The 23,240-nt window shown below is 46.2% G+C and overlaps 1 protein-coding gene across 1 annotated transcript in view; it reads right to left on the bottom strand.

Annotated features, from left to right (window-relative positions):
• Positions 1–8,087: 8,087 nt before the first annotated feature.
• LOC146782643 (uncharacterized) overlaps positions 8,088–23,240 on the bottom strand; it is a 277,862-nt gene continuing 262,709 nt past the window's right edge. Inside the window, exon 3 of the mRNA XM_085638040.1 lies at positions 8,088–9,369. Coding sequence (XP_085494166.1) covers positions 8,174–9,369 — 1,196 coding nt within the window. The 3' untranslated portion in view covers positions 8,088–8,173. The remainder of the gene's footprint in view (positions 9,370–23,240) is intronic.

The raw sequence follows: 23,240 nt of genomic DNA, 5'->3' as shown, positions 1-23,240 counted from the left end.
CCAAGAAAATACCTGACCTTTGTGCAATAACTTAGTAAGAGGCAAGACTGTTTCAGCAAACTGAGGAATAAAGCGCCTATAAAAATTAGCAAACCCCAACACTTTCTGCACTTCTTTTAAAGTTGTAGGTTCTGGCCAATTTCTAATGGCAGTCACCTTTTTTGGATCCATCATGATTCCGTCTGGTGACAGACAATATCCAAGAAAGTCAACTGTGTCAGCATTAAAAATACATTTCTCCAATTTTACAAACAAATGATTTTCCAACAATTTGTTTAACACTGCTCTGACATGGTGAATATGTTGTTCCTTATCTTTTGAGTAAATCAAAATATCGTCAATATATACGATTACACACACATCAAGAAATTCATGCAACACTTCATTAATAAAATACTGAAATGCTGCAGGCGCATTACACAAACCGAAAGGCATCACTGTGTATTCAAACAAGCCAAATTTAGTTTTAAAAGCTGTTTTCCATTCATCATTTTCTTTTACTCTCACAAGGTGATATGCCCCTCTTAGATCCAATTTTGTATAAATGGTTGAATGACGCAACTGATCTAACAGGACAGGTATGAGAGGTAAAGGATATTTGTTTTTTATGGTAGCTTTATTCAATCCACGATAGTCTATACAGGCGCGAAGACTACCATCAGGTTTTGGAATGAAAAATAGTGGCGAAGACACAGGTGATGTAGAATGTCTTATGAAACCTGACGCCAAAAGGTCGTCCAAATATGTTCTTAGATACTTAGTTTCTTCCTCAGTTAGGGCATACACTCTACTACTGGGCAGAGGTGCTCCAGGTATCAAATCTATTCGACAGTCATATGATCTGTGTGGAGGTAAAGAGGCTGCTTTGACAGGATCAAAAACATCCTTAAAATCCTGATATTCAGTTGGGACAATTGGAGTAGTTAAAACTTGTGCACAATGCAAAATGGTCATAAAGTCATTTGATGCTTCCTGATAACACGACTCTCGACATCGTGAGGAATCTAAGGTTACCGTCCTAGAAGACCAGTTTATTTTAGGGTTATGTAATGACAACCATGGCACTCCTAAAATCAAACCAAATGTGGGTGTATCAATTAAATCAAAAGAGATCTTTTCAGTATGTCCATTCTGACAAACCATGATTAGAGGAGTTGTTCTTTTTGTTATCATACCAGACGATAGCGCCGACCCATCTACTGCACACACAGATTCAGGGGTGGTTTTCCACTCTGTCGGTATCTGTAAGTCTTGAGCCAACTTGATATCTATAAAATTTCCAGTAGCTCCACAATCTAACAAGACTGGGATCGAATGACGCATATGAGTACTAAGTATCAACACTACTTGAATAACAAAATGTCGGGGTATCTTTGGTACCATCTTTGTCATGTTGGAGATCTGTGGACCTTTCTTACTCGTGCAAGTGACCTCCCTTCTTGACGAGCTTACTAGTTTTCCTGTTCTACTGAATTCTGCGTGATTACATTCACCTTTTTAGGGCCCTTTGGTTTAATAGGACATTCTTTCGCAAAATGTCCAGACCGGGCACAATACAGACATAAGTTCAATTTTCTTCTTCTATCTTTCTCCTCTGAGGTCAGCGGTCCTTTGATAGTCCCTATCTGCATAGGTTCAACATCTACCGCCTTGGAGTCAGGTTCCTTCTTATCTTGTTTCAGTACAGTAAACCTTGTCTCAAATCGTGGTTTATCACCTTTTCGTTCACCCAAACGGTGATCTAATTTTACAACTAAATCCACAAATTCAGAATAATCATCAGGGAGGTCTACAATGTGTGCTAATGAATCTTTCAAGTCATCACGCAAACCCCTATAAAATAAGGAAGTGCGCTTTTCTTCTGGCCACTGAGTTTCGGTCAACAACCTATTAAAAGCTGTGACATAAGTTAACAAATCTTGTTTACCTTGCTTTAGATTTAATAGTTCATTATCACTGGCCTGAATGTAAGTGTGTCGTGCGAACAATTTAGTCATTGTTCCCTTGAACTGAGGCCAGTTATGCAAAATAGGATCATTTCGATCAATATATGGTATAGACCAGTTAGCTGCTGTACCTCCTAAATAAGAAAGTACAAATGCCACCTTCGTTGCATCAGTAGGAAATAACTGCGGTTTACAAATAAAATGTAATTGGCACTGACTAATGAATACATTAAACTTATTACTATCTCCAAAGAACCGTTCTGGAGCGGATAATGGAACCACATTAGGTACCGACACTGAGACCTGTACTGGGGATACATTGGTGTCTGACTCTAAAAACCCCCTAGAAGGTGTGGTCTTCTTGTTATATGCAGAAGAGTCTGGGAAAGAAGAGGAACAAGGATCATCCCATAATGACGCCCTAGGTTTATAACGAACCACTTCCTGTCGTAAAACCACATTTTCTTGCTTCAACTTATTTATTTCTACTTCCATTTTCTGCATCATCTTTGTGACTGTGTTATTTCTATCCACATCTTTGTCTAACGCCTGAGCCATTGCGTGACCATCAATACCTTCGTCTTCCAAATCCATGTCTCCCAAGAAAAACCCTTGTAAAGGCTTGCGCTTCTGTCAAACCTTCACTCACCTGAAGTCCAGGGTTGGGTGTTGTCTTGGGAGACGTGAAGATTTTTCTCAGCTGCCCCCAAGCGCTCACCTCCACCAAACCGAAGTAAATAACGGTCTGCTGAAGGCAAACACTTAAGGGAAGGGGGAAGTTGGACAAAATAACAAAAGAGAGAGAGAGAGAGATTCTTTACTCTTCGACTGTGTTGCGAATATTCAGACACCTCTGGTCTTGTTTCTCTCTAGTGACAAAACTCAAAAGAAACCATTATAAGCATCGGTTTCTAATAATATTAATTATCTTTTCTTTCTATTTAGCATCACCTCTAACATTCATACCTCTTGGTTCTGGTCTTACATCTGCCAGAACATTGCAGAGTAAAAGCACGGAATTGTAGTTTGCAATGTTAAACTGCTTTCTGCAATGGAAGCAAACAATGTTGAATAATGCTCTAAGGAATCGTGACACATCAATATATGCATACATTAACCCTTTCGATACAAACTTACATATTATAAACCTATTGTTTAATAAATGTCTTTTTCCTTGAGCTTAAAGTTCTCTTGTTTCTCTTTCAGGCTTACGAGTTCTTTTCCAAAAGAAAAACTGAAGTAGACTTTGCAGATGAGTATTGCTCTTTCTTGTCCGCTTTTTCATAAAAAAAATAATTAACTTACTTGCTTCTTTGTTTCGTGTGTTTGCGCGCAAAACACTAACTCACTGTGTTCTTCTTTCCAGGTTGAGTTCTAACCGAACGGGATACACGATGTGGAACGAAGGAATTGGAGTCCTGTTGCTGCCGATCCGATGGGGAAGACGAATGGATGAGGACCGGAAACCCGATTCCTGAATCAGGAAACAGGAAGAGGCTGGATTGCCGAAGGTCCGGAGGAAGACGCTGGATTGCCGGAGGTCCGGAGGAAGACGCAGACTCCAGGTAAGCAGGGAAAGACCGACGAGCGCAAGAAAAGCCTTGCTCTTGCTTCGGGTTTAAATAGTCTGGGTTACAGGGTGGGGTTGATGGAACACGCTCCGGGGAATACACGTGTTGTAACGGAATTCAGTTCAGCGAGCACCGGGGAATACACGTGTTGTTACGGAATGCCGTTCAGCGAGCCTCCAGTGTTCTAACCACGTGTTAACTGTTTATGTCACCGTGACTCTTGGGTGTGGTTCTGCAAACAAAGTTTTATGCCACAAAAACGTGCAGGAGCTTGAACACGAGGTGTAAACATAATATTAACAAACAAGTGCTCAGGTTTACAAACAGCTATTTCCAGAAAGGACGATGCTATTCAACAATAATAATTGACATCACAAATAGCTCTCATGTTCCTGATGTTTCTGAAAGCCGGCCAAACACATGAATGCATTAAATAGACACATGAGTTTTAGCATGTTTCTGATTCTGAAGGCAGACCCTAACAATTCAGTCCTTGGTATCTCCAGCTTTTCTTTTTTTGTTGATATCTGTATGTCACTAAATTGTTTTTTGTTAAACAATTGTGCCTCTTAATAATTATTTGCTGTGCACAAAATATAAATGAATTCAGTAAACAGGAGGAAAACTGTGTTGAAAACGTGAGTTAGCTTGCCAAATTGTGAAGACTTGTGCAGGCTTACGGATGAAACATTGTATGCACGTTTGCAACGCCTCATAAGATTTCATGAAGAAAAGGTTGACATAACAGCTGAACAAGCAAGCTCTCGCTATTGCCAAAGGCAGCCGCTTGTGTATATTTGAATTGCGCTTTCACTTTAAGTGAAAGCGCGATGCAAAAATAAACACGCGGCTGCCCTTGCCAAAGGCGACTGAAAAAACATAGTGCCTACAGACTAATGAAGGAGACTGTGTAAAGCCTCATGTAAACGATCCAGTCCGGATGGGTGGGGCCAAAAGGAGACAGGGAGGTAACAAGGAGGGACTAAGAAGCCTAATTTACAATTGAAAAAAGCCAGCATTTAGCATGGACGATGACGCAAGCCAATGGAAACAAGGGGTGGGGCTTCCACTCCACTTCTAAAACCTACCCTACTACAATATGCCTCGCAGAACGAGCAGCGCAGGCGCGCCGCAACGCTAGGCAAGACCTAAAAAAAAGGCATGATGACACAGCCTTGGCGTTGACATAAGCGTGCATGCGCACCTGCCAGAGTGATGCAAGGAGCAAAGGTGAGTGGGAAAGATAGCAACAAAAAAAGCTGCCAGGCCATACAAAAAAGAAAATTAAATTACATTATTATATTTGAAGGAGCACAAGGGGAAGGAGAGTAACGGATAAGTGGGTGAAGGGAAGCAAGTGGGGCTGGTATTTGAGAGGGCATAAGCAGAGAACAAGACAAAGAAAACACATGGGCTCTCATGGAGTACTTAACGAAATAGGAAAAAAGCAGATCCCTAAATGTGAGCAGTGGAAGTGCACAAGTCAGCCAATCAAAAGGGTAGTAAAGAGGCTGTGCTCTAGGGCTGGGTTACACACAAGAAGAATAGGCAAACTGTTGCGTAAGAAGCAAGTAAATTAGAGTGAGAATAAAGCTAAGTACTGGTAAGCAATGGACAAGTACTGATCCCACTGTTCGTTTTTGGTACAGTCCACAAGAGGCTTTCGCCTAGAGACAGTAAAAGATGTCTTTTGGGAGAGACCTAAAAATCACCTGGGTACAAATGGGATGTGTCTGTCTGAATCATTTGCCGTTTCCAATTAAATTATAACAATTTAGGGTGGACTCTACCTGCCACAGTGTTACTTGTGTGCAGATGCCAGGCTGAGTCAGGCAAAAGTCTTCCTCACTGAGCCTGCACATATGAAAACATGCTTGTGCGCACATTTCATGTGCAACCTAAAAACAGCACATTATCCCAACTATACACTTTTTAAAAGGCGAGCGCTGGTGCTTACAGCGTAAATCCACTTTAAACAGATCATTACAGTAGAGAAACTCCTTGGGGGGGGGGCGTGGCTCCTAGCAGCAATCCAAATCCAGGCATCTAAAAGTGGTACAATTCCAGGGGTTTCAATGAGTAGAATCAAGTGTGCTACAATTCAAACTCATCTTGCGCACTAGTTAATGTAATGTTTACAGAGGACAAAAACATTTTCAAAGTCCTAATTCTTCCAAACTCTATACTAGCGCAAAAGTTGATCTGGTATGCTGAATATGTTTGATGGGTGTGATTTAAGTGACATGTCAGATAGTGGGTTATACATTTGAATAAACACACCCTGTTTAGTTTTCCACAAAAGTAACAGAGAAACTCTACTCAACCCCTGGTAGTTTAAGCAACCAATAATTTCATGGAGAAGTAAGAAAGGAATACAACACAATAAAATTCCCAAAGCAATTTGGAGACATAAACAAACATTTAATTAACACAAAATTACCAAAATCATCAAAAAACAGATACAAGTAAAATCAATTTATAAAGTTTTAAGGCTAAACGCACCTAGAAAAATGAAAACACCACTGAAAAAAGGTCCCAAATGAACGGGACCTAGGCCGCAATGGGGAGGAGGACAGTTACACAAAGGGGATCACTCAGGTCAAAGATTTTATCTTCTTACAAAGTCTGGAAGTCAGAGTCGTCCAGCAGGGCAAGGTCCAAAGCTGAAGTCAAGCAAGGACCCCTCTGAGTGCGAGACATCGTTGTTCAGTTCCAGCCGCAGCAATTTGTTTTGGTCGCAAAGGATCAGAGCAGGAGAAAATTCTTCAGTTGCAAAGGTGATTTTACACTGGGACAGATTTACTGCTTCACCACAATCCCAGGTTTTACCTCAGAATTAGTCACTTTTTTGGTTCTCAAATTCGTCCGATGGGGCAAGGCTGGAATCTGTAGTCTGGCAGGGCTCCGTAAGGCCATATACCTTTTCCGAGCTGTCCCGCTGAATCATTTTCAGTGAAGCAAAAAGTTCAGAGCAGAACAAACCTGTTTTTCTTGCCCTGCTTGGATGTGACTTCCCTGGAAAAGCCTCCGCACCTTGTTTGGTCCTTCAGAGTTGGAAAAAATATCTCAGTCCAACTTTACTCCAACTGCTGGGAAGGCTCCTACAGGTGACTCTTGCTCTCATTACAGGGTAATAGGTCTCACTCCAGCAGAACAAACCTGTTTTTCTTGCCCTGCTTGGATGTGACTTCCCTGGAGAAGCCTCCGCACCTTGTTTGGTCCTTCGAAGTTGGAAAAAATATCTCAGTCCAACTTTTCTCCAACTGCTGGGAAGGCTCCTACAGGTGACTCTTGCTCTCATTACAGGGTAATAGGTCTCACTCCAGCAGAGTGACGTATAAAGTGGGTTTTGTACCCTTGGAGCAGGCAAACAAGAGTTCAGCAACATGACCATTAGAGAGCATTTCCAGTCTCTGAGTAGCAGAAGTCCTCAAGTGGGAAAAAGTTTTCTTTTTCCCAGCAGGGACTTATTCATGTGTAGTTTTCTCAGATCCATCTGAGAAGGGGGTGGTGAGGTGCCTGTCTTATCTTGTGCACTATAGGCAGGGTGAAACCACTCCTAGGTTGCTTATGTTCTGGTTCAGTCAGGACATGGCCTAACAGTTTGGGCTGGACTTTTCCCATGAGGAGCAGTGTGAAGACTGACCTGCATATGGCTGGGTCCAAACCGAGGTGGCATGGTGAGCTAAAGAATGATGAGTTAACTGAGCGAATTCCAGTAGTTAGACCAATCACAGGCATTCCTCCTATCACCTTTTGTGTGTTTGAAGTGGCAAGGGTATGCCCAGACATAGGTCCCTTGATCACTGTGGCACTGGAACCAAGCTGTACGTGGCTGATGAGCCCTTATCAGGGTGAAATTAGTCCTATGTTGCTTGTGTTTCAGTTCAAGGTGGACTTGGCCTGGCAGTTCGGGCTACACTGTTCCCACGAGGAGCAGGGTCACAGCTTATTTCCATGTGGCTGGGTCCAAACTGAAGTGGCATGATGATGGTCCAACGGAAGTGCCAGGGCTGGTTTGCGTGCCCAGTCCAGCCTTGATTGGGGACCCTATTTTGTGCACTTACCAGGCATACTTTAGAGGTGGCTTATTAATCTGTAAAATTAGGTTTTCGTACAAGGCAAGGGCACTTGTCCTTGCCATGTGTTACTACATTGCCTTTAAACTACAATCCAGCTCAAGAGTTGTACTCCTGGCGGCCATATTGTTTTGGGAATTGTGTCAAAGCCCAACATTTGACATTTAACTCCCATGACATTGGTGCGTTGCCTGCACCAATTACTAAACCTTATATGGAAGACAAATAAGCTAAATGGATGAAACACATTTTAGCAATACCAATTTAGTACAAAGACATTGAATAGCAATGCCCTGTGCTCAGAGTCCTAATAAGAGCAAGAATCGGGTCTAGAAAAAGGTGAAAATTCAGGGATGACCTTCGAGGAAGGGTGGATTTATTCCACATTGCTGCTCGGAATAAGATTTCTTAAAGCTCTTGTGCCTTAATAGAACCTTCAGTTGGGCTTGACTAGTGTTTGCTGATCCTTATTATGTTTGTAGTGCAATGTTATCAACTCTTGTTGCATCACAACCTATGTGCCCCTGGAAGTGCAAAAGGCTCAACTCTTGCCGTGGCCAGTCATGCCAGCAGCAATTTATTTGTCACTGGCCCAAAAGAGCTGCTCTCTCTGTAACTGTTTGTACAAAGCAAAGACTGGAAGAAGCAGTTCAGAGAAACACTTATCGAAGCGTTTTGTAAAGAGCGTAAATTGATCCGCGTAGGACTCTGAGAACTTAAAGGACACCAGCGGATCCTCAGCACCCATGAAGTAGACCACTGTTTTTGAGACCGAACCAATCACACCCATGTTGAAAAGTAGGAGAAATGTCTCTTTTTTAGAGAACTTACCAGATTTGGTGAAAATATCTCCAAAATGTTCGCTTTTTTCCAAAGCACCCATTGAGGTTTCAGGTGTTACTTTTGGTAGTTTAATCTCTAAAATTGTAAAGCCACTTTCTCGTGGGTCTCTATAGACAATGATGTTCTCTGCAATGAGACATTGGTATTGATGGTGACTTCTTTCAATGATCAGGTTATAACTGCCCCTTAATTCCCCCTTCTCTGTTGTTAGATGTCTTTCTAACTCACGAAAGATCGTCTTAATGGCATCTGTTCTCCTATTGCTTATAATATCCTTTGATACAGGTGCATTTCTTGATTTTTTCTGAGTTTGTTTTTCTTCAGAGGGAGTAGTGGTGGGCTGGGGTTTGGCATCAGTCGATGGTGGTCTAGGGACGGCTGCACAGGAATCATTAGTTCTATCTGTCTGGATACCAGTGGTTTCCTTGTTAGTGGCACCCACGCCAACAGTTTGAGCATCAGTGGTGCGGTTTAGTTTCGTTGGTTCTTTGTTACCAAGGATTAGGTCTACTGTCTCAGCCCTGTTGGGGGAAAGGATGGGGAAAGGGGGTTCAGGGCTAGGAGAGTGCTTGATTGCATCAGTGGGCTCTTTGCTAAGGTATTGTGTGCCAGCAGCTTGACTAGTGGTCTGAGATGGTGTATCCTTCATATTTTGACTCCTCCCTTGTCTGGGTGGTTCCTTAAACAGTAAGGCCATCACTTGCCGCATAGGAAAAGCATTGGAGCTGCTGTCCTGTAAGTACTTTTCAATATCTTCTACCCTGTTGTACACATCAACACCTTTGAAGCGAAGCGGTTTTAAAGTTTTGCCACATAACTCGGTCCTCAGCTTATGCCATGTGTCAGGTGGCAGATTTGCTTGTAATTTATCCACTAGCATGGATCCTTCGTCATCCACAATCTTCTCAATTTCTGAGTGGTAGTATTTTTCTGTAAATGGAGAAGAGAGAACAACAATAACTATTTTTTTCTGCAGACCACAAATTGAAATGTACATAACATTACAAAGACCCAGTGTCATTAGGTTTCATGTGAACAGGACTGAGTTAACAGTCGAAAACATCTAGTGTCAAAATCTATACCATACAAAAATATCTGCCTACAGAAATATTGACCTGTTTTCTATTCCGACATCCAGCCAGGCCAACTTCCCTACTGTTGAGACCTTCATTAATCATGGGTACATGCATGTAGATTGCTAGGAATGCGTTTTGTCTGGATATAAGAACACCAGCCCCTTCCATGACAAAGTAACATATTGGGAAGGAAAAAACCCACTGATGTGAACTGTCATATGGCTTGTTCACAGTAATCTACCATGAAAGAAAGGTTGGCATGACATTATTTCACTGTAGCCTATGGAAACACATTTGCAGCTATCGCTGGACTTTATATCGCACTGGAGATAAGCGTTGCTCATAGCGCGCTATCTCTGCGATAAAATCCAGCGATAGCCGGCGATATTATCCTCGCACTATGCATGCTTAGCGATAATTATCGCTGGCTGTTGCTGATATGCCCCGTTGGTTAGTATTGTTTCTAACCCCTTTTAAATATTTCACTAAGACATTTGACAGTCGGAAACTTCCAATTATTTTACTCATTGGGAACATTCTTAATGTCGTGGTGATGGTGTTGAGCGGTGGGTGTCAAAACCTCCAACAAAACTTTCACTTCAAACAATCAACAAGCCTTTTGACTTCACCAATGCTCGCATCTCACAGTGTTAAAAATAATGCAAAGGATGCCCAAATGTCACAATAAAGCCATAAAATGTCAAAACTTTATTCCAAACTATTTCTATAAAAACATCTTCCAGCAGTAAACGCATCATCTCAAAATCTTGTCTAACATAATTTCGCAGCCTATAAATATATCCATGCATTTGAGCATCCCTTGCATTTTCCAACCTTGTGCGGTGTGAGCATTGGTGGACTCAAAAGACTTGTTTACTCTATAAAGTGAAAGTACTCCTTTAAAATACACCATCACTTGGATGACTTGGCCAGGGCCGGACTGGGAACCAAAACCAGCCCTGGCAAAGTGCTCGGCCGGCCCACCCCCCCCCCGGGGCTTGGGGGTGCCGCCGAGCTCTTTGCCAGTGCCGGTTTTCGGCCGATTTTGTTACAGGGCCGACGGCCCTGTAACAAAAACGGCCCGAGGGGCCCAAAACCGACCCCCACCCGTGCGGCGCACCGGGGGATTGCCCGGGGCCCGCTACTGCCAGTCCGGTCCTGGACTTGTCCCTTGTCCCTCCTGATCTTTTTTTAGAACTCGGGGCAGGAGAGGCAGAGGCGGGAAGGTGTACAGAAGTCCCGCATTCCACTCCAGTCAGAATGCATCTCCTAACGAGAGTTTTCATTGAAACTTCAATGAGCCAAGGTTTTGGCGCTGTGTATTCTTGACAGTGGTGAAACGATCTTGCCAGGGTTTGAATCACTATTGGAAGATGCCCTGTGCCACCCACCTCTGGATGCAGATGTCATTTGTGATCTGCCAGGCGCTGCCAGCTAAGCTCGTCCAACCTAGTGTGCAAGGATCCATCTAGGTGCTTCGCTATCAGCAAGATGCCCTAAGGCTCTAACCAACTCCAGGGGCACAGAGTCTGGAGGCACAGGGCCCAGGACCTCATGCAGCCCTGCCTGTTGCAGTACCACATAGTGATGGAGTTGTCTGATAGAACTTGTGCCAGGCTCCCCTTGATGGGTGGCAGGAAGGTCTTCAACTGAAGATGAAAGGTCGACAACTCCAATAGATTGATATGGAGCCTGGTTTCTGCCAGAGTGTCCTGATCTCAGAGTAGCAAAACTTAACATTAAGATGACTTTCCTGTTTACTTTGATGGTCATTCTTTTTTTTGTCATATCTTTTTAATGAAAGAATAACAACAGCATTTGCACAGTGTAATCAGCAATATTAGGTTAATGCATATATAAATGGTGAAGATGGCTTTCTTATTTTGGTTCCCATTATTTGACCATCTGCGCATATCACAGATTTGCATCCCCATCTCTTCCTCCGTCTGCTCTCCCGCCCATTGCAAGTATCGCAGGTCTCCCCCACGGCTCAGTGCAGAAGCCACCTCTGTATTGATTCCAAGTGGCCCAGATCTTCCCCCACTTTCATGGACACCCACGACCTTCATAAATTACTTTTTCCGCCATCATACACCAGTCCATATCTTGTGTCCAATCTTTAAGCTTTGGTGGTGACTCCGCTCCCTATAATCCCACAATATTTCTCTTGGCTACCATAAACCCCAGTGTGACCCATATTTGCTCCATCCGATCCAGATCTGAGGATTCCCACACATTCAGTAAACATCTCCTCTCTGTGAGGGGAACATCCCCTCCCACTACATTATTTATACAGGACACAATTGAAGCCCAGTATTTCTGTATCTCTGGGCAGTCCTAGATTATATGATGGAAGGTACCATCTCTTCCACACCTCCGCAAGCAGGCGGAAACAAGTCTCCTCCCCATCTTTATTAGCTGTCCTAGGCGAAATTGTGACCTGATCGCTACTTCTCTGGGTGAGGCTAGAGCTTCACGCCAGTCTTCCTCATCTATGGCCCCTATATCCGCTTCCCATTACTGACAGAGCCAGAGCAATGTGTCTGGTGTGTTGTTAATCAGTTTCTTATATCTTAATGAGATCGCTTTGGGAGTCATATAGTCATTGAGTAGTCTAGCTTCCAAAGGGGATGCTTCAGGGAGGCCCTCGTCTCTGGGGATTGCTGTTATTATGGCACACCCAACCTGGAGGTATCTAAAGGTTTCCGATCTAGCTAGACCTTATTCGCATTGCAATTCAGGAAACGCTATCACTTTTCCTACTTTCCAGAGATCTCCCACCTTGGAGATGCCAATCATGTCCCATTTTTCAAACCCAGGTTTGAGCCTGGGAGTGCCTAGTTTAATGGAATCTCACAGGGATGTGATTTGATCATCGTTCTTAAAAATTACAACATCGCACCGCTTCAAGACCTCTGCTCTCTCTTCTACCACGTCTGCTGTAATCAGCTTTGAGATTTTCTCCCCACTTGCTACACATACAATTGAATCAGGTCCACTTTAAAAGAATCGAAGGCTTTCTGAACAAGACACCATTTCTGACTGCTGACTCACAACTAGATTTAATTATAGTCTTGAAACTGCATGAACAATAACATGCAGCAGATCCTTCTTCAGCAGTCCGTCCAGCCAAGGAGAGCAAATATCTAGATTCTTCTGAAGGAAACTTTGTGGAACTTCTGTAATGGCTATGAAGGCTGTGAATGCCACCACCTTAATTGACAGCTATGACAGATCCCTTTGGAATCCTTCTCCTTTCCGTAGAAGTTCCTCTGAAGCAGAAATTCTGGTATTAAGGATATCATGGTCTCAAACCAAATTAGAAATGCCAGTACATACTCCAGATCTAGTTGCCAGCGGCTATTTAGATAGTTTGGCAATATGACTCTCTTCCAGGCTGCAATTGGAGACACTAAGAAAGAAGCAACAATAATTCTCAATATTCAATTCTTTAACACTCTCTTCCACTCTTATGCAGATGAAGAAATGCAGATTTTGGGGGAGTGGGATGAGGGGAAAGGAAGGAGCGGCAAAGAGTCCCGTTGAGTTTGCAGGGAAAGTGAGGGCATCTAAACACACAGTCAGCCCCAAGAAGGTGGACCTCACTGGTGAAGCGCCGGAGCAACTGCAACCCCATCAGAATGCCCTGCCAGATGGAAGGCGTGCATGACAAAAAATAGTCTGTGATAAGTCCTTTGGCACCGGCACCTGTATTGTTGGCGACATTGTTAGCATTTGCCGGTCAGCCTCAGAAGGGAGGCGAGGTGGTGTAGATAACCAGGCCCAAGCACATCAACCAGCAGGTGGCAGAGATGGACCACAATGTCCAGGTGGATGCCACCCTCAGATGTGTGACTGTACCACTGCAATCGGGGACTCTTGCAACCCTCTGTGAAAGTCCCAAACAGCCCTCAGTGGACTAGGTGGAGAGCAATGTGGCTGTAGAAGGCAGACGGGGTTTGAACCCTCCAACAGAGTGTTATCGATCTGCCATTGGCGGTCAAGAGAAAAGTTTTCACACAAGCCAAATGGTGACACTTTCTTTTCTCCTTCTACATATGTTACTCTAATCGAAGAAGCATCATGAAATATCTGCTAGAGTGACAATGCTCATCAGAGACAGATGGTTGCTAATTGGGAACCAAACAGTGATTTCTTTCTCCTTGTATATCTGCCACTCTGCTAGGGAGAAGCTACATCTGCAAGTGTGGCAAGAACCACAAGAGACAGGTGGGTGAAAAATATTGTTCAAAACATCGATATTCTCCCAGGTTCCAGAATCACACTGCCAGTACCACCAAAAAAAGACACTCCAGAACAATTGGTCCAAACTGCAACAATTATTCAACATTACTGTAGAGAAACAAACATTGAGAGGGTTCCAGCTTCCCCTAAAGCTATGGCAATTTATTTATGTTACAGTTTGGTTAAATGCAGTGGACCAAAGCATGAATTTGGGTCAATTTTTGACCTAAAAACACTGAACAAGTGCATAGGAAAATTTGGGAGAGGCTGACCCTCGAATAAATCTACCCCCAACAAAATCTAGAAGATTACAAGAAGTACTCTAGACCTTTAAGTGTGGAAGTGTGCACTTCTAATCACAGAAACTGGTTCTGGGGTTTCTGGAAGGAACGGATTACTACCAATACAAGGTTCAAACATTTAGTTTTTGAATTTGTTTTATTAAAGTTTCAAATGAAAGTACACAGAGAAAACATATACTCATATCATGCATATAGACAGTATCCCAATATAATACTAATCATGTGCCCACTCCTAAAGTTACGACTGCTCACAAAACTCAATCCATAGCTAAATGTTTTTTTTCGTTAATAGGAGGTTAACAATATACCTTTGTCCACATTGAACATTCAGATTCAATTGCTTGTACATGTACTCACTCTTTGATTCCAGTTTTTGCATGCAAAGTCTTTCTATTCTTTTCTCAATCAATCGCCAAACATTGGTACCTTTTCATATAAAGTTCTTTTTTTTTAAATATTTAATTTTCCAACATCACTTTGACAGACCCAGCTATTGCGTTTCATCCATTATAGGGACTTCATCAGGGCATTTACATCTATCTTCATTTCAAGATTTAATTTTCTCTATTTTTCTCACTTTAAAATTGACGTGCCGTGTGTGTTTCCGCAGCCTCTTTGAATGATTCAGATTCAGACTCTGTTCAGGTCTGATGAGGACACTCGAGGTGCAGATGCTGATGGTCAGTCAGCGACAAATAGTCACAACACTCTCGCCTCATCCTGGACCTATGAGGTGAATAAAGAATTACAAAAAAGCTCTGTGTAAGCTGCCAGAATACACAATAAAATATATTTGATGAGAAGACATGTAAGTAGTGATTTGAGAGTCAACAGATTTATAACAAGGGATCTGTCAATCTCCGAAGCTAGTCCTGATGAAGGCGTGGACCCTTATGGGTAATAAGGGCCGAAACGTGTTGACAGCACACGAGTAATGCTGGGAATAGTTTACACATCCCAAGAACATCACCACCGTACTTTTCAATCTTACCCCTCTAAACTACACCCATATTAAAGTCACTTCCTGAGATATAGGAGATCATTTTAACTTTTCTTTCCACACAGATCCCACCAGTACTTTCCCTCAGAAGGAGCCTTCTCCTACATAGCAGCCAAATCCTGGAACGAGCTCCCGGTCAACATCAGACACTCCCCAACCCTCCACACGTTCAGGAAGGACCTCAAGGCCTGGCTCTTCAACTGACCCGGAGCTGCCCCCCTCCCCCAGCGCCTTGAGACCCTCACGGGTAGTAGCGCACTCTATAAACCACTGATTGATTGAGAGTTCAGGCTGTGAGTAAGGTGGCTGAACGAGACTTTGTGTATCTGCACACTCAACTATGCTGCGACGTAAACACACCGTCAGGCACCATTTTGGTTAAGTCAATAATTGTTCCTTTTTGCACACGTCCATGATGTGCTCACTATCCTAATACCATCTTATGCCAGAAGGTAGAGGCACTCTAGCAGGTGCCCTGCACGCCTCGTAGAGGCTCGGGTAAGAGCTTGGTGCGCATTGTGTGCGCCTGCGGTGAGACGCACACTATTTAATTTTTCATGGTGTTGGGAGTAATAACATATTTCACTCTTGGTCAAGTAGGTGCTCGCGCATCGTGTGAGGCATCAAGTACGTGCTCTGGGGCAGATTTACAAGCCCCTTGTGCCACTTTTGCGTCATTTTTAACTTGGTAAAAGTGACGTAAGGGTGGAGCAAGGGGCTTGTAAATAAGCCCCTCTGTACGTTGTGCACGAATGCGATGACACACACGTCTACTTATCATTTTTGTTAGGAGCTATAACTGTAGTGAATTTCAGTGATGCATACACTGCTCTAATTAGAGGAACTTCAAAGAAAGTGTGTCCATGCATCTGCGGTGATATGCACACTTTAAGGAAGTACTTATATAACTCTAGGGCTTGCAGCCTATGACTTCAGTAGTGACTCAGTAGTATTTGGCTACAGCATGTTGGTGACACGCACACCTATGATTGAGTATTCCTTCTGCAAGCATATTTGTTGTGTGTGGTTCTGTCAGGGCTTAGAGTTATTTAACTAGCTATTGGTTAATATATTCGGAATAGAAGATGAGTATGCAAAACGATGGCCTAACTCCACCTTCACCCTTCTATTCCCATGTCAGTAAACCCCAAGTGAAATGACCGGATTAGAAGGATTATTTTATTAATTATTAATTACATATCTGCTATTGAGGAAGAGAATTGTGAAGAATTTACATCTACAAGAAAGAAAAAAATATTATTACATAGTTTGTGTCCTGAGGGATTATGAATTTACATCCAGATGGGAAAAAACAAGGGTTTATGAAGGAACGGATGTATTTAAAGAGGCACTGGAAGACATAGACAGTGTTAGAAATTGGGTTTCTAGTTAGCAGAGCTTTGCACCCTGTCCAAGTAGGGATCACAATCCTAGTCAGGGTAAGTCAGATACACAACCTAAATTAACTTGTGCTCGCCCTTTGATATCATGGCACAGAGCAGTCATGCTTATCTTAATCCGTAATGTGTAAAGTACTTGTGTACACTTTAATTACAGAAATAGTGAAAACACCACAAAAAGACTCCACACCAGTTTAGAAAAATAGAGAATATTTATCAGAGTAAAACAAGACCAAAACAACAAAAATCCAATACATTTTCAAAGAATAAACTGCAATATAGTTTTTAAAAATAGCACTTAGAGTTTACTCAAGGTCACGCTGGACTGGGGTAAAGCCAAAGTTTCTGGCCGAATGCAATGGAAGGCAGGCCGGCTACAGGACCCACGCAGGGCCCGCAGAAAAAGTACCTTGGATGGAGCATCCGTTGGCATCAAAGTCTAGATGTGTTGGTTCCAATTCATGCAGTTGGGTCGATGCTTCGTAGTCAAACCTCGAAGTCGAGTCCTGTGTCTCGTTGAACCCCTTACAATGCAGGCGCTGCATCGTCGTGGACCCTCGCAGGGATGTCTATGGATCTGCACTGCATCCGCGTCAAACCTTGCAGTCAGGACCCGCTTCGTCATGGAGCCAAGCAAGTCCTCGGATCGGTACAGTGTTGTAGGGCACTACGTCGGTTCCAAACGATGCAAAGTCGTCACTGCGTCAAACCCACTTCGAAGGCCCAGGACTGTATTGGCACCTCCTGGCAGGGCAGGACTCACAGTTGGCAGAGTACATCAGCTGAAGCAGAGTTGAAGGAAGACTTTGATGACCCTGAGACTTCAAGAACAGGGGGCACGCCAGCAAGCCCTTAGAGAAACTTGTGTTCAAGGATGTAGACAGCAGGTCCAGTCGTTCTCACTCCTAGACAAGAAGCAGCAGGCCAGCACAGTAAAGCAGGTAGCAATTTTGCAGACCCTCCTACAGCACAGCAATCAGCAGGCTAATACAGCAAAGCATTTAGCAGAGTGGCAGTCCCTCCTACAGCAAAGCAGCTCTTCTTCCTGGCAGAATGTCCTTGCTTCCAGCAAAGTTCTGATTTGGTTGTGTCAGGGGTCCAGCTATGCCTTTGAAGTGGGGGATACTTCACAGAGGACTTTCAAGAGTTCACGATCCCTCCTTTTCCTGCCCTGCCTCCAGAATCTCTACATGTAGGTACTCAGCTCTTTGTATGGGGACACACACAGCTCTATTCAGGTGCAAGTGTCTGCTCCTCCCTCCCAATCTACCTCAGGCAGACCCATCAGCCTGGTGATGGGCCATCAGGATACAAATATCACACCCCAGCTCCCTTTGTGTGTGACTGTCTAAAGTAAATGCACAAAGCCCGGCCGTCACCCAACCCAGACATTTTCAAAGACAGACAGAAGCACAGAGTGGTAAAAGTAAGAAAATGCAAAATGCCTTCCAGACTTACAATTTAAAATTTGACTTCCCATAAGTTGTGATTTTGAATTGTGAGTCCAGAGACACCAAAGTCCAAATCTCCATCTTTTCCCAATTGGAAATTACACTTACTCTCAAAATATGTTTTAAGGCAATCCCAATGTTAACCTATGGGAGATATAGGTCTAGCAGTAGTGAAAAACACATTTATCCGTTTTCCACTACCAGGACATGTAGAAACTCAAAAGTACATGTCCTAACTTTTAAACACACTGATCCCTGCCCATAGGTCTGCCTAGGGCCTACCTTTGGGGTGACCTTATATGTAATAAAAAGGAAAGTTTGGGTTAACTTGCCAGGTCGAAATGGTAGTTTAAACTGACAAAACAGGCTCTGCAGTGGCAGGCCTTAGCCATGTTTAAAGGGTGTTAGACCTGTCAGCCCTAGGGTGGTCTAGCCCGTTTTCTTTGCCCTTGTTGCCTCATTTTTTCCACCATCTTTTTGTTGGCCCTAGGTCTCTGGGTGCCTTACCACTGCTAAACAGGTGCTCTCTCCTAACAACATGGCTGACACAGGCCCCTGCTACTGTGGAGTGGCCATTGCGTACACATACTAGTAGTCAAGAGCAGGCTGGGACATTTTGATACAGTATCTTTTTCCAGCCCGCCTTTTTGTCCCATAGACTATTATGTGGAAGCTCCTGGAACCTTCCAGCCCTGGGAGGGATTATGCTTTGCCGCCTTTGCAGGAGGGTCACCTCACCTGGGGGTATAAGAGGAAAGGAGGGAAACCTGACTAGTCAGTTGGGGCACCACTGGACCTGGGAGAACCTCTGCCGGAGCGTAGGCGGTTGGGCCTAGAGGAGAAACCTACACTTCTGGGACTGACTGAGTCTAGGCCCTGCTGTACCCAAGTTAGATGAGGGACTCTGCCTGCCTACTGATCTTGCCTGGTGAGAGGGCAACCCAGGGGACCATCTCCAGTGTGCTGCAGGAACCCAACCTACCTCTGATGCCTGCCAACTCAACCCCCTTCTTCCCCCACTAAGCCTACCAGGGGATCCCAACATCTACCTTCCCCCTAAGGCAGGTACTGACCGGGACTGTCGCTGTGGGCCCTACCAAACTGCAGGTAACATGCTGTGACCCCCGAGCGCTGTGCTGCCAGGACTGTGGCCCTCAAGAAAGACGCTGACCTCTGTTCAGTGCTGTGGTGCCTCCCAGTGCTCCTCTCAGCCCCCCCCCGATCAGCCGCTGCATCGGCCAGGTGCCGTACCTTCCTAGCGCTGAACCCTTCCAGTGCTATGCATGCGAGGCGCTGGGGCCTCTAAGCGCTGTAATTCCAAGTCACCGCCGCAGGCCCCCTTCCCCGCGTGAGGAGAGCGCTGCGTGTACCATCATCGCCGCGGCCCGGGGGCTCGCCGCCACCGTGATAGCCCCTTGTGATATCACCGCTGCGGCTCCGAAGCATGTGGAAGACCACCGCGGTAGCGCGGAGGCCATAAGGGGAACTGTGAAGCCAGCACGGCCCACCCCACGTGACGGGGGTGCCGGCCGCGCCTCCAGCCACGCCAGCATCGCTCCCTCATTAGCTAACGTCGCCGCAGCCACCAGCGAGCTGCGCAAGGACCGGCCGCTGCGGCCTGGGAGACCTGTGCCGGGGGCGCTCCCTGGGACGAAGAAGAGGCCGCGCGGCGGGGGTCAGCCCTGGAGCGCCAGGCCTCGCCCCCACCTTAGGCTGGAGTTGCGGGGGGCCCGCTTTGCCTGCACGGGCTCCCGCCTACACTGAGGCCCCTTTAGGGGGTAAATTCCCCCCGGGAGGGAGGGCGGAGTAGCCGTGGAAACCGCGGGGGCTGCCCAGGAGATCCCATCATCCGGCGAGGCAGCCCCACGCCCGCCCCTCCCCTCCGGGAACCGTGACCGGACCTAGAAGGCCCCAACCAAGCCTCACTGCCAAGTCGCTGGAGGACAGAGTAAGTGTAGGCCCAGGAATGAATTAATGAGTGTGTCGAACTGTCCTGCTTGATGCACCGGAATAGGTTAATGGTTGTAATGACCTGCACTGTCTCCCCCTCCGGGCTGAACGAACTGTTGGGCTGAGTTACATTGCTCCATGAGCAGGGAGGAACTAACTGTGGCCCAGCAACCAGCGGTCTAGTTATTTTAAATGGATTGATTGCTCTGATGAATTACCTTCCCTATCCCCGAATACCTTGATTGTTACATTGCGAAGTATTGACCCCCTTGACTGGAATGAATCGCCTGTTACTATTGAAGCACCCCCATTATTCCTAAATGAATTGTTTGTTCTCTTGAAATGCACTGATTTAGTTACTGTGATGAATTGACTGTTGCCCTGCCATTGACTGGTACATTTACTTAAACGAATTCAAGGTTATTGCAATCGTAACTGCTTATTCCTGAAATGAATTGATTCACCGCAACTTGAGATAGATAAAGAATCCTGTGTTTTTACTAAACAACCTGTTGTGGTGTCCTTCATTGTGTGCGCATGGCTGAATCTGTGTGAGTGAGTGCTGCACCAGTGCTTTACACATTGCCTTCGGGTGCCTTCCTGCCTCGCGCCAAGCTACCGTGTCGGAATTGGTGACCCCAGTTCTAACATTGGTGTTCAGCGGTGGGATTGGGACTTGCGCTTGTGCAGCACCCTACAGGGATTCAGTGTGCGCCGCAATTGAACACGTATCCTAACGCAAGCTTATCGATTGCCCTTCACTGTTTGCTTGAGTGTATAGGCTCCTGTTTTTGACCTGTTGCCTACGTCCTAGTATTTGTCTTTCCCTTGAATTGTCTGGGGCCCCACCTGTCAGGATGGAGTTCGAGCTGGCCAGATTAGAAATGTATACGGTGGCGCAGCTAAAGGAGTTCTGTCAGGGGATGGGGGTGTCCGTCAGGCGAGGCGCCAAGAGAGAGGAGCTTCAGAAAGCCTTGAGGGCATGGGTATTGGCCCACCCGGGAGGGAGAGGCGACGGGGGACTGGGGGAGTCGGGCGCTCCAGGGGAGCCGTGCGCTCGGGGAGAACCGCGCACTCCAGGAGAGTTGGACCCACTGCAGGTTGACATTAGTGACAATGTGTTGCCAGGGAGACGTTCCAGGGCAGGCAGTACTGTGTCAGCAGGGAGTGTGTCGGTGGAGGAGTATGAGGATAGGAGGGAGGAGAGGCAGTTGACGTTGGAGCTTGCTAGGATGGAGAAGGAGAGAGAGGAGAAGAGGCTAGCCATGGAGGAAAGGAAGGTTGCGCATGAGCTTAGCCTGAAGGAGTTGGAGTTGAAAGCATTGCAGCTAGGAGCGCAAGGCAACAGGAATGGTGGCAGCGTACCCGCTGAGGTTCCACGAGAGCCTAAGTTCTACCTACCAAAGGAGGTGGTGGCCAGTTTTAGTGTCGGGGATGACGTAGATAAGTGGTTGGCGGCATATGAGGTGTCCTTGGTAGCCCATGGGGTGCCCGAGAGTTACTGGGGGGGTGGCCTGTACTGGTACATGCCTCCCGTGGCAAAGGGACACACTCTTGGCATTAGACAGAGAGAAACGAACCAATTACCCTGTCATGAAGGAGGCCCTGCTTAGGAAGTTTGGTCTCACCGCAGAGAAATATCGTCCAAGGTTCCGCAACAGCCATAAGCTTCCCACACAGAACTGGGTGGATTTTTGTGATTATGCACGTAAGGCCTTAGGTGCGTGGCAGCGAAGTGAGCGACTACGAAGGGCTGTACAATCTGTTGTTAAGAGAGCACCTCCTCCATAAATGTTTTCCAGAGCTACGTCAACACCTGGTGGACCGCAAGCTGACCGACCCTCGGAAGCTTGTGGAAGAGGCAGATACCTGGGTTAGCACCCAGGTATCCCACAAGGGACCCGGGGGAGACACCCAGAAGGGCGGACAGGGCGCACCCCAGAAGAGAGAGGGGGGCGATAAAAGGAAGGAGTTCTTCAAAGGCCCCCAAAATAGACCTCAAGGGAAGGGGGTAGGTTCCCCACCCCAATCTAGATCACCAAAACCCACTTACCCTGACAAGAGTCAGCAGCCCAGAACTGTCCGGTGTTACGAATGTGGGGAGGTTGGGCACTACAAGGGGGATCCCCAGTGCCGCAAATGGCCCCCAGCCCCCACAGGAGGTAAGAGCCCCGGGGTGGCTAGTGTAGCGCTGGGGGAGGAGTTGGCCCTAGATGAGGGGGGTGAGTGGACAGGCTTTACCCTGGTTTCACTGCGGGATAGAGAGATGGTCCCCGTGACACAGTTGCCCTCGAACACTGCCAAGTACCGGCAGAGGGTACGGGTTAACAGGGAGGAGGTGGAGGCTCTGAGGGACACGGGAGCCAGCATGACGATGGTAAGGCGTCAGCTGGTGTTCCCAGAGCAGGTGATTCCTGAAGTATTCCACCCGGTGGTAATGGCTGATAACAGCCTGAGTCATTACCCCGTGGCCCAAGTTCCCTTTGAGTGGGGAGGAGTCCCACGTCAGTTGAGAGTTGCCGTCAGCCCTGCCATGCCAGTGGATTGTCTGCTCGGAAACGATTTGGAACATACCGCCTGGAAGGAGGTGGAGTTCAACGCTCATGCTGAGATGCTGGGGTTACCAGGATGGACTCGCGTAGTCACGAGGTCCATGGCTGCCCGGCAAGGAACTCAACCCGGGTTGGAGCCTGGAACAATGGCCCAGCCCAATGCTGGTCAGGAGGACGTTGTGGGAGACGCACCCTGCGAGATGGATGGGGAGCCCGCGGTGGTGACCGCGGAGTCCGCGGAGGTGGATGTTGTTCCCGTGGGGGACTTGCCGACCCCTGCAGAGTGACAGGTGGAAGGAGGGCCTACCCGGGAGGAATTTTGTTGGGCACAGAGGGAGTGCCCCACGATTGAAGGTATACAGCGAGAGGCCGAAGCCCAAGCAGCGAACCAAGAGACCGGCAATTACCATATTAACTGGGAGGATGGTCTCCTCTACAGTGAGCCTAAGGCTCCGGTGCATGGGTCATCTAGGGCCTTAGTGGTCCACCAATGCTACCGAGCCTTTCTGCTAGAGTTGGCTCATGAGATACCACTAGCAGGACACCTGGGCCAGGACAAAACCTTTGCTAGATTGGTCCCGCATTTTTACTGGCCCAGAATGCGAGTTGCCTCTGACACCTTTTGCAAGACCTGGAAGACTTGTCAAGCGAGGGGCAAGACTGGGACCAAATTGAAGGTCCCTCTGGAACCGCTCCCAGTTGCCGGTAGCCCGTTTGAGTGGGTAGGCATTGATATTGTCGGGCTGATGGACCCGCCGACTTCTTCGGGACACCGGTTTATCTTGGTGTTAGTGGACCACACCACCCGGCACCCGGAGGCGATCC

Source organism: Triturus cristatus, chromosome 12 (genome assembly GCF_964204655.1).
Source record: "Triturus cristatus chromosome 12, aTriCri1.1, whole genome shotgun sequence".
NCBI classification, from domain to species: Eukaryota; Metazoa; Chordata; class Amphibia; order Caudata; family Salamandridae; genus Triturus; species Triturus cristatus.
The sequence above is the reverse complement of the archived record's forward strand: the minus strand, read 5'-3'. Positions and strand labels throughout refer to the sequence as shown.